Here is a 12,732-nt window from a genome sequence, read left to right as displayed (position 1 = left end):
ATTTTATTGGTTTCTTTTCTTCCTAAAAACACTACTCATAATAAATTGAATCCAGTGATAGGTTTCAGAAAAGGTAGGAAAGGAAAGAACACTGGAAAAGTAGTTTAATGTTAGAAAAAGAAACTGACAAACAAGCAAACTTTGTTGTTTCCAGATAGACTGCATCTTTGACAGGTAAGGAATAGGAAGGGTTTGGGATCGGGAAGACTGTGTGAGTAAATAGTGTCACATTTTAGTTGTAATGTGTCTCAATGTACAACTGCAAACAATTTGAGGATTGTATAATTTATTTAATTATGTCCCATTCAACTATAGGGAATGCAGACAAGGTTGGGCCCTCGGATAGCACTGCACAAAAAATATACATAATTCTTCAAGGAAATCATCACATAGGCACAATAATGCCTCTGAAAACCATTCAGTGATCAGTGTTCTTCACTGTTCCATCCATGCTTATCCAAGTATAATTCACAAGGGCTACAGTCTTAGCAGAGATGTCCACACCTCTCCTCTCCCCAGTCACCGCCTGTAGTTCCTCTGGGGAACACCGAGGCCATAAAAGCCAGCCAGAGACATAATCTCTCAAGTGCACCCTCGGTCTCCCTTGTAGTCTGCTCTTAGCTGGGCATGCCCGAATCACCTCACCTAGGAGGCATCCCAGTCACTGCTTCTCAAAATGTATTTCAAAAGATAAATGTAAATGATATATAGAGCTGAATATCAAAGTATATATCAAATATATCAAATATCTGATATCAAAGTATAAAATGACATTTACACACAACTTACTCAACGAGCAAATAACAGGCTGACATTTACCCGAAAGAAATAAAATGGAAACAATTTGACAGTGCTAAAAGAAAAGAGGTAGATTACTTAAATTACGCCCACATAAATTACCCATCAAATTAAAACCAAACACTTTTCACAGTCAAGGAATCAGGTGACTATTGAAATACATAAAACAAACGAAACCTCTCAGAAATCAAAGCAGTTTGTTTTTGATATTTTCTTGTATATTGCAGAAAGAAAGAAAAAAGAATATCAAGTAAATTTTGTCATCTAAATTTTGACAGAAGAGTTAATAGTGGAACAGATTAGATGTCAGAGGCCTCATTACATCTGGAATAAAACAAAAGCAGCAGCAACAACAACATGACAGTAATTGCCAAGCATGGAGATGGGACTATAATGTAGTCAGGATGCTTTGCTGCAGCTTTCCACGTCTGAAGGGCAGTATTACAAAGTAAAGTTTGGACTTCAGATGGTGTAGTATGCTGTTCTGGGTGAATACGGCCACATAAAGAAAGGAAAAAGTCCCTGTAGCCAACGAGCTGCATTAATAATGCAGACAGACTATAATAAACTCACCACCTCATGCTGGTTTAGGGATTTGCATCACTGCTTTGATTTGGACCGTTTACTTATGTACTAGCAGAGCGTAAACCAACACAGGCTGCAAGGATAGCCAGCTCTCAGTTAATGGGAGCTAAACATCTGAGGGTTCATGATGCCAAAGTTTGAACTGCTGTTGTGTAAAATAAAAACAAAATAAAGTGATGTGCAGATCTCATAAACCCATATTTTTATTAAAAGAAACAGAACTTAGAAAACACAAGTTTAAACCGAAAAATTCCCCATTTCAAGAAAAGAAAAGAAAAAACTCTAAAAAGTCAAGTTTACCACTGTGCAGCATCCTCTCTTCTTTTAGCAGCAGTCTGTGAACATCTGGCCAGTTTAGCACCTGGACCTTCCTACTACAAAGCCACGCTGTTGCAGTAGATGCTGTAGGCAGTTTAACATTGTCTTGCTGAAATATGCAAAGCCTTCCCTGACATTAGGGCTGCTCAATTAATCGAATTTTAATCACGATTACGATCTGGGCTTTCAACGATCATTAAAAATGACTGAGCCGATTATTAGCACCTCCCTCGTGCTTTACTCTCGCGCTGCTCCGTGTGGCAAATCGAGCGCACCTCTCTGCGTTTCGAACACGCGTCACAACAATTAAGAGGACCCGAGGGAAGCTCGGAAAGCTCGGAAAGCTAAGCAGAAGTTATTTGGAGAGGAGAGTGACTGCCGTTGGTTGAAAAGAGAGGTAAAAAAAACTTCAGTGGTGTGGAAACATTGTGGGTTCGCGGAGTCAGACGTGGATCAAGTAGACATAGTGTGTAAACTTTGCTACGGTGTCATAGCTGCACCACAGAGCAACACTGCAAAGTTCACTAAACATAGATGTTTACATTTTTCATTTATTCCTTATACTGCAAACATTTGCACTGTTATCAGTATTTGCACACTATTTTATATTATTTTTTAAAGTCGTTATTCAATACATTGTTATTGTTAACCCTTTAAAGCCGGTCAGAGCAGCACGCTCCGTTTTGTGTAACTATTTTTAAATCCCTGTAGAACCGGAACCGCGTAAGCTAGCGCAATAATTTTAATATGAAACCAGAGGAGTTGTACTTGCATCTTATGCCATCAGCTTGTCCTCGGTCACGGTTTCCTTCCACATAAAGCTTTGCAAAAATTGCATAAAAAGCGCTTGCAGGAACAAAAACATAATACTCCAGAAACACGCTTTGCCGATCCGATCAGCTGTTCGTAACACTTCTGACATTGAAAAAGACGTCAACGCGAACTATCGCATGTCCGCCATTTCCTGCCCGAAACCGGAAGTGACGTCATTTTCGCGGAAAATGTAGTTTTTTACTTGTAGGCCTTAAAATCCTATACTGGTGTTTTTATAAGTCATGTTTGACTTTTCTGAATAGTTGCTGGGATGCTTAGAACTCGAATTGCACTGCTGGAAATTGTTTATTTTGATGCACCTGCTGTTTTCTTTGCAAATTTGTATCACAGGATTGTTTTTCGTTTTTCCTGCAGTATATAAAAATTGCTCTATCTCCAAAATAAAACTATGAAGACACTCAAAATTAATTTCCTGTTGTTGTAAACTATTTTTTGCAATCTTTTTGTATTTAAAGTTTTGAGGGATAAACCTCTAAAATTTCTCCAAGTAGAAATATATGTAAAAAAACAAAAACGATTTATTGCACTTTTTTGCTATTAATCAGAAATCAGAAATCAGAAATCAGAAAGGGTTTATTGCCAGATGTTGAGCAGGTTTACAACATTAGGAAATTGCTGCGGTGCTTCAGTGCAAACATACTGTCATAAAAATATAAAAATAAGAATAAGAATTAAAAGTGCTAAGTGGATAGATATATACATGATATATATATCATGTATGTATGTAAAGTAATGTAGTTACTTTGGACTTAATGCATACATATTATTAAAATATGGGCTATAACGGTTGTATTTATGTATAACAACTTGAAATGCTCCCAAAAATGGCACTACAGCATGTAAAAAAAATAATATAAGCTCTGGCGGACTTGGTTCTATGGTAGGTCTTAAAGGGTTAAATAAATATCGTCAAATAATCGAGATCTCAATTTCAGTGAAAATAATTGTGATTATCATTTTTGCCATAATCGAGCAGCCCTACCTGACATCATCTAGATGGGAGCACATGTTGCTCTAAAATGTGTTTATATCTTTCAGGATTGATGATGGCTATCCAGATATGCAAGCTGACAATTCTATAGGCACTAATGCACTTTTGAAATGATTGTTGATAACAAGTCGGATGGCCTTTCTCCCTTTAGTCTGGAGAACGTGGTATCCATGTTTTCCAAAGAGAATTTCAAATTTTGTCTCACCGCAGAATGTCCATTTTAAACAACATGATCCAGACAAGACACTTCATGTTCCCATATGGCTTCTTCTTTGCATGGCAGAAACCTAACCTGCATTGTACACAGCTTGGTGAACCATGTTCATGGTCAGTGATTTCTGTAAGTGTTCATGAGCCGATGCAGTGATTTTCATGACAGAATCACGCCTGCTTTTGATGCAGTGTTGGCCTCAAGGATCATATCCAATACTGATTTTCAGCTTTGTCCTTTGCAGACATAGATTTGATCTATTTGTATTTATATAGCGTCATATCACAACAACAGTTAACAATCTTCTAGACTCACTAGTGTTGCCACAGGTTGTCTTTAGTTTCTAAAACAGCCCCACCTTGAGATTCGATTAGCTGGTCTATCCTGAAGCCAAAAAGCTGCACCGTCATATGAGTCAAGCAGTGAGAGGTGGCCAAAAGACTCCTTATTCCCTTATTCTGATTAAAAACATAGTTTTCCTCCTCAGTGAACTATTGTAAATATAACTGTGTAATGCTAAATAACAATATTGAAAAGTCATGTGCTTATTGTAGATTAGAGATGTAAAACAATGCATTATATGCCTATCAGTAGTTTGGTCCACTGCCTGCCAAATCCTGTACTTTGCAACATCAAACTTAAAACTAACGATGGGTCAGACATAGGGCTGGGCCGATGTGACCCAAAATTCATATCTCGATATTTTTTAGCTGGATGGCGATATACGATATATATCTCGATATTTTTTTAAGCCATAAGGTAAGAACAAAAAAAGAGTTCTTAGTCAAAGCTGTGTCCCAGATGTCACACAGGCACTTTTATTAACATACAGCGTAGATCAGGGGTGTCAAACTCAAATACACAGTGGGCCAAAATTCAAAACTGGAACAAAGTTGCGGGCTAACGTTAATATTTATTGAAATATATTTATTCCTCCAGATATAAGAATGAATCTTTTCTTATGGACTAAAACACGTTTTGCTGAAAAACTGAATATGGAACTAGCAAAGCTTAATACTAAACAATATATATATTAGCTGTATAATACCAGTAGGCCAGCTCTAATAGTAATTTGGTATGGCTTCGCGGGCCAAATAATTAGGCTCCGGGCCAAATTTGGCCGCGGGCCAGAGTTTGACACCTATGGCACAGATGTACATGAAGAAATGACTGAAAAATAAATTATCAGCATTTATTAAATAATAATGCTCCATAAATAAAAGAAAACAATGTTGTTTTTGTGCATAACAAAAAGCTCACAATTGTGCAGTCAAAATGTAAACTAACAGACCCTGACCATAATAACAAAGACAGATTTCGCAGCTGCTCTGTTCCCAAGTTCTACTGCGTGACTGACAGCCTGGAGTTTGAAATCTGCTTCGTAACCGTGTCTCTTAACAGGTGCCATTTATGGTCCTTATACACACACAATACGGTAATATTACGTTGAAGCACTGTACGTATTACTCTGCGAGGCTCCGGACTACGGTAGCCGTAATGCTCTGACAATCCATCAAGCGGTGCAGCTCCATAGCTTACCAAAGTCTAACTAAAACATTTATTGACAGATTGCTGAGCGCCGTGTACCACCTAAAATCGGTTCGCGGTCAGTAAGCACAACCAGAATTCATACATAAGGCGCACAGTCGATTTTTGAGAAAATGAAAGGATTTTAGGCCATGCATGTCGTTAGCGCGGTTAGCTCGCTAACACGTTGACGCCGTCCAGCCCCACGCACGGGGGCGATTCGCGGTAACTCGTTAACAGAGATTTGTCCATCTTGTCGTTGCCTGCAGGTGAAGCGATGGGGGAGGAGGGGGAGTTGTGTTCAGTGAAGGAGAGGCGAGGCCGAGTAACGTTGCATAGAGACAAAAGTGGACGAAAGAGAGGCAAACTTGCGGCTCCACAAGTATAATTATAACGTAACATAGACTATATCGATATAAACGATATTGTCACATCTTATATCTCGTATGAAAATATATCGATATTTTTTAAAAACTCGATATATCGCCCAGTCCTAGTCAGACACTCTACCTTCCCCCTTCTTTACTGTTGTAACCACGCTGCATTTTGTTAGCTCCATTACCAACAGGAGGAATCTTGTCTTAAAAAGTTTTCTCCCTTATTGTTTTACTGCAGTCACATCTTCTAATGCCTCGTCATCAAGATCCCTCCACAGTAACAATCATTAGAAGTCAATTTTCAACCAGTTTAAGGGGTTTGGCTTGCTATTTATTATTTATGACACATTCCGCTGATTGCCCGTTCCCCACACCTGTATGACAGCTTCTAAATCTAAAGCAGTTCACTCCAACAGCACTGACATAACATCTAATAAAAAAAAGCGATAATCCTACTTTATGTTTATTATTGAGGTCACAGTTCAGGATGATGGTGTAATGAGCTCATATTTAAAAGGTGTTCCTTGAAACAGTGTAACCATTTTATGCAAATTAATGCTGTGTTTTTCAAAAAGGTTACATTAACTTTACTTTTTCTTTATGATCATTTCTCATGATCATGATGACCCATGATTAACTAATAAGCATGTTATATGACATTTGAACAAATGGCAGAAAGAAAAGTAAAGTGCCATCCTCAAACATGCACACAGACCCTCCCTGTTTGATCTCTGAACAGCTGTTACAACAGCTGCTACTGTATATTCACCTGGAGACTTTATCAAAAAAGGAGCTCAGCATTTCACAGTTTTTCCTGAGATTTGATATACAATATTCTTTTCTTTTGCCCACATTTCTCAGTCATATTTTAAAACGTAAAAGTATCTTCCCTCAGGGCTGCTGGCAAGAAATATCCTTGCTGTATTTTGCCTAATTGCAAAATAAACAGGTTACAGACATGACTTTAAGCACAAAATATGAATTTCTGGAGATATTGTGTCGCCATTGCCTAAGATAAGACTTTTGGAGTGAGAGGTGAAAAAAGTTTGAGCACAAATTTGCCTATTTCGGATTAAATTGAGTTTTGACTTAAGTGTCTCCTTGCAGCCTCCTCTTGAGCTGCAGTGAGGACATAAATACTTTACATGCAGCAGGATAGTATGCAGGTACGGGCTAATTTCAGCACGGAGGGGACAAGAGGAAGGCTGCCTAAAATCCTCTGGGCTTCTAGCCACCCTTTGATGTCTCCAAAACAGTCTTTGCATAAGGAGATGCTAGGGGAAAGCGGTGCTCCATGAATAATTTATCATTTACCGGCATAATACGAGTCATCCTTGCTGGCACGAGTAGTGCGACAAAATCTAGATGGTGTAAAACATAAAAACACAAAGGCAGTTTGAGTAAGTGAAGCTCGGGGTTGCGCAAATGACCAAATAATCCATCTGAGGGTCAGCAGTGTAGGGATTGATGCTGTTTGAGACGGGACAGGTTAGCAGCGCGGCGTCCGTTACTGAGGAAGACGTTGTGAGCCAAACTCTGTATTAAATGCAAATAACTTAGGACAAAATGCTTTAGATTTGTGTTCCTGGTAGATAAATTACGACATAATGATACTATATGAAACAATATTAGACACTCTTCAGTTCCGCGTTATTATTGTGAACAAAGCATGGAGCACTTTAGTACACTTCTGGATATAAACACAAGCGCTGCTCACTGAGGCGGAGTAGTTTACTGGGAGAAATCATTGCGGTGCGGATGAAAAAAAAGCGGTAATTTATTTATTTATTTATTTTTTACAAAAATGGAAATTAAACTACGCCGGATTCAAAAGTGGGTTTTAATATTTAAAACTAACGACAGGTAAACCTGCAAAGGCCATGCTGCTTCTGGCAACTGGTCTATCCTGTTAAAATGCACTTTTTCCGCACTTGCTTTTAGTTATCAGGATAGCGGAAAGTTGGGAGTAACCGCGGCCGTCTGTCCTACCGTCATATCCTTGCTCCCGCTGTAACGATACGGTTCCGTCCCTGTGGAGGAGGATGGAGGACGGGTCCTTCACCCGGCTGACTCTCCCTGCCGGCGGGCGGGGCACCCTGAGCCCGCTGCAGCACTGGTAGCACACCGCCCATGCCTGCTCCTCGTTGATGGGCTGCTCGTAGGACTTCAGCACCTCCTCCAGAGACAGTTCCCGGGGCTCCGCCAGGTCCCGGGAAGCGTCGCGGTCCGTGGGGGCGGTCACCCGTGGGTCCCCATCCTCGCCGCTTCTGTTAGTGGATCTGGCCATGGCTGCGATGCCGTGGAGCCCATTCTTTACTCCGAAAACACCGGAGCCATTGATGCTGACCGCCTCACGGCCCAGTCTGCTGTGCAGTCCGCGGCTCAGACGTCTTCAAGTACCGCAGCTGCGCCTCGTTATCGCAGTGATGCCGTCAACTTGGCCACCGGAAGCGCAGCGTTTCCGGATCACGTTTTCAAACAATAATAACTTTTCAAAGTAAAATATTTTGGAACCGGTGTTTCAAAGGGTTTTTGTTTTGTTTTGTAAAAAGCCAATCAGAAGACCTATGCGCATAAAGTAAAAAGAAAATAAACAATAAAATTAAGATCTGTTAGTTTTTAGTTATTTTCTTCTGTACAATATTGTATAAACGTCTATAGTCACATCTCATTTTGTTTTATTTTGCTTCCAAGAATGTCTATGCATTGCATCTGGCCCTTCAGCGGATCCATCTACTCTTCAATGAAATCTCATCTGAAATAGTCTAAGTGGGAGTCAAGAAGCTCTTCTTAAGGAAGGGAAATAGCTGAGGTATTCCAGATTACCCAGAACTGGACTGAAAATGAGTGGCAGGTCTGATGGAGTGATGAGATTGTGAGGCTGCATTTCAGTCAATGGTGTTGGAGATCTTGTTAAAACTGATGGAATTGTGAACACAGAAATGTACCATTAGATTTTAATATCCCATGCAATTCCATGTGGAAAGCAGATTGGTAATGATTGGTAATGGCTTCATTTTTCAGCATGACACAGCAAACACAATGGCAATGGAGTCAAAGGTATGCGAGATAGAAAAACACACAATGTAACATCTTTAGTCATGGATTGGCCTCCCCAGGACTTGGCAGGTTAGTTGAGCGCCACGGTGTGATGAAGAATAATGTTCAACTGACTCTCAAGCTTGTTAGAATTGCAAACCTGACAGAGTCAGCTAAACTTTATGTATTACTTTATACAGTATTTCCATGTGTGTTTGCAAATGTTTGCTAGCAGGCAGGGCATACATGGAACGCCATAACCAAGTGTCCGGCATAGTATACAGAAACATCTGTGTCGAATATGGCCTGGAAGTCCTGAGGTCAAAATGTGAGATGCCCCAAGATTGGTGGAGACTGACCAAGCTAAGATCCTGTGGGACTTCCAGATACAGGTGGAGAAAATGGTGGTGGCTAACCAACTGGGCACAGTGGTGGTAGACAAACAGAAGAAGATGAAATAATGATGTAGCGGTTCCGAATAACAGCAACATCAGGAAGAAGGAACACGAGAAGCTCGAGAAATACCAAGGGCTCAGAGAAGAGCTCGAGAAGATGTGGCGGGTGAAGGTAACGGTGGTCCCAGTGGTAATCAGAGTACTAGGTGCGGTGACTCCCAAGCTCTTCGAGTGGCTCCAGCAGATTCCCGGAACAACATCAGAGATCTCTGTCCAGAAGAGCGCAGTCCTAGCAACAGCTAAGATACCCTCAAGCTCCCAGGCCTCTTGTAGAGGACCCGAGCTTAAAGGATAGACCACACGCAGGGGCGAGAGGGGAATTTTTAATATTTATATATTGAGAAGGCTAGCTCAATATTTTCCCACCATTCTAAATTATAGACTATTTTTTTCCCTTTTTTTCAAAATAGTATAACTTGATTTTCTCTCAAATTCTCATATGCCAGCTCATCGGCATTGCATGTATTTACCTAATATAAATGGTGTATGGTTCTCCCAAGTGGCATCATGAAAGCAACTTGATATCATTTAATAGTTTTAATAAGACAAATTCAAATGCTAACCACTTTGGAATATAAAATAAATATTTTTCAAATATTTTTTTTTGAAATGCATATTTTTTGTTGTTGTTTTACATGTATCATGTTAGATTTAAACCACAAAGAAAATCATGTTTTTTTGAGTGGTGAAAACAAACACTTGTAGAAAATAAGTAGCTGCCACAGTTCTACTTCTTCTATTATTGAAGCTTGCAAGCCACTAAAGTACAAAAAACAAACAAATCATTTTTTGCCCTTCACAACACAATATTTCAGGTAATTATCACTGAATTTCTAACTCAAAATTGAGAAAATGTTGATTTATTAAATAACTTCCATAAGAAAACAACAGTTTACCACTCCAGCTCTGTTTAGCTGACTCTGTCAAGTCTTTTGAAAAGCAGTGAAAAGTTAGACACTATCTCTACGTTTAAGATCAGGCTTAAAACTTTCCTTTTTGCTAAAGCATATAGTTAGGGCTGGTTCTGGTGGAGATTTCTTCCTGTTAAAAGTGGGTTTTCCTTCCCACTGTCGCCAATGAGCTTGCTCTTAGAGGGTCATATGATTCTTGGTTTTTCTCTGTATGTATTATTGTAGGGTCTATGTTACAATATAAAGCACCTCGAGGCGACTGTTGTTGTGATTTGGCGCTGTATAAATACAATTGGATTGAATTGAATTTTGGAATGAATAAGTCGAAATTTACCAATAATAAACCACTGAGTTCTGTTTAATTATTCAGCTAATACCATTGTAATATAACTTGGATTTCTTGGTAATATAAAGCAGGTAATGCTGGCATCACCTTTGTCAAACGGATCTGGCTGGTGTTCAGAGAAGAAGAATGATCAAAGAACCATTTATTTATTTTTAGTTTTTCTTTTTAAAATTTTCTTTATAAAACCTGCAAATGACATATTTAAATATCAGTAAATTGTACAGACAGCACGTGTTTCAGGCCTTTTTTTTCCTTTTAACTGCTGCTCTGTAGTAAAAATTATTTCTGTTGCATTTATGGTCCAGTGAGTGTGGGTATCAAGAAAGTTGTTTTATTTTATTGCACATCTGTGCACATATTTCAGGTTCTTTCTAAATGAATATAGCTTTGCTAACTGGATATTCAGAAAAAGAATACAAAATAAAAACTATATTTATTAGTGACTCAGCCAGCAGATGGCGCTGCAATGTAAGTTAAAGTCTAATGAGACACCCTTATCCTCTCACAGTGTGAAGCCATCAAACTTCTTAGTAACAGACTCAAACACACAGGAGTGTATGGCAACTTTTATTGCTGTCATTAGTCTCATTTAGTTTCTGACTGACTCGTCTTACAAAGTGAAATAAAAACAGAAAACACACATTGTTCCACACGTTTTCACATCATCTCAAATTGAGTCAGGAAAATGAAAATAAAACAGTACGTAATCTGTCCTGGTGTTTTTAATACTTAACAATTCCTGTTTGTGTTCAGATGTTTGACTCTTCACAATGACAACCACAAAATATGTGCACACCCCCGTCCTCCTGTGGTCCTCCGGTGTTCAGAGGACAACAATGATCAAACAACCAGATACTTTAAAACACAAAATCTTTATTTGATAGCATGTTTATTAAATGTTATCATTAAATATCCTTATAAACATTCCAACCCGCTACTGATAACAATAATGACAGTAATAAATATAGAAATAATAAAGCTAGATAAGAAATGAACTCCAGCTAAGATGCATTTGAATCTTATGTCTGAAAAGAGAGTAAACATTTTATAAACAATTTTATGAGCTCAAATTTAATCAGAATGACATCTGTATAGGGAAACTGTAGATTTGAAATGAGTTTGAGTTGTGCTTATGGACTTCCTCTTTCTTTTAACAGCATTCCTATGTATACAGCATGTAGGGGAGTATTAATAAATCATTGGCGAGCCATATATTATATCATGACTGAAGTGCAGCTTTAATTGAAGGTTATTTAAAAAGTATTGCATTACCTGGTTAGGAATTACAGTTGTATTTTATAGTCTGTCATTTTCAGAAGCATAAAAGTAATTTGATAAATATTTGACCGGTTGAGGCTTGTTTCTTCATTATGTTGTGACAGATTAAGCTGATAAAATATTTGGAGTTGGTCTCAAGGGTTTGGTAGCATTTCACTAAAATGCATGAATGACTGATTCAAAGATATGTCAGCTGAAAGGAAAGAGGGTCATTGTTACGTTAGCATCAGTGGCAGAGTGCCAGCAGGATCAGCAAACAGATTCATGAAACTGCAACCATCACTGGCCAGAATCTGGAGATGTTTGAGCGAACTGCTGTCCATCAAGGACAACCCATCGCACATGCTCCACTGTACTATGCTACTGAGGCAGCACAGCTCCTTCTCCCCCAGACTTATTAAACCCTGCTGCCAAGAAAAACGCTTGAGGGAATCACTCCTAACATTCTCTGTAAGACTATATACTAACTTCTTTCTTTGACAATGTTACTTTTCACCGACAGGACATACCTGTTTCCCATGTGAGACACCCATCAGTGCCATGGGTGTTCACCTGTCAGCGACAGGAGTGTTCACCCATGTTTCTTTATTTACCCCCTAATTTTAACATTAACCGTATAACAGGAATATGACAAAAATGACCCGTTTGCATAAAGATACAAGTACATGGTATATTATTTGTTTGTATTCAATTAAATTACTTTTGTTGTCTTTGGTTTCTGGTGAAAAATAACTTGACTCACTCATGATAATTGCACAGCCATGTCTTGCAGACACACACATGCTATCAAAGAGCACATCCTTAGAGCTGCCCTCTTGTCCAAACAGTAACTTTATGATTGCCTGCAAACAACATATTTAAACATCAGTAAATTGGAGAGACCAGAAAAAATGGGCACTGCACTTTGTTTAAAAAAAAAAAAAACGAAAGACAGACAATCTCTTGACTCAGCAGGTGTTTCCAGCCTTTTTTTCCTTTTAACTGCTGCTTTGTAGTAAAAAATAATTTCTGTTGCATTTATGGTCCAGTGAGTGTGGGTATCAAGAAAGTTGTTTTATTTTA

At 38.8% G+C, this 12,732-nt stretch overlaps 1 protein-coding gene across 2 annotated transcripts in view; it reads right to left on the bottom strand.

Annotated features, from left to right (window-relative positions):
• Nucleotides 1–8,099, bottom strand: part of spire2 (spire-type actin nucleation factor 2) — a 56,745-nt gene extending 48,646 nt beyond the window's left edge. For both annotated transcript variants that reach the window (XM_005739041.1, XM_005739042.1), the window contains exon 1: nucleotides 7,631–8,099. In XM_005739041.1, coding sequence (XP_005739098.1) covers nucleotides 7,631–7,928 — 298 coding nt within the window. In that variant the 5' untranslated portion in view covers nucleotides 7,929–8,099. The remainder of the gene's footprint in view (nucleotides 1–7,630) is intronic.
• Between the last annotated feature and the right edge of the window lie 4,633 nt (nucleotides 8,100–12,732).

The sequence above is a fragment of the Pundamilia nyererei genome, unplaced genomic scaffold (genome assembly GCF_000239375.1).
Source record: "Pundamilia nyererei isolate P.nyererei 1_Seehausen unplaced genomic scaffold, PunNye1.0 scaffold00089, whole genome shotgun sequence".
Classification (NCBI taxonomy): Eukaryota; Metazoa; Chordata; class Actinopteri; order Cichliformes; family Cichlidae; genus Pundamilia; species Pundamilia nyererei.
The sequence above is the reverse complement of the archived record's forward strand: the minus strand, read 5'-3'. Positions and strand labels throughout refer to the sequence as shown.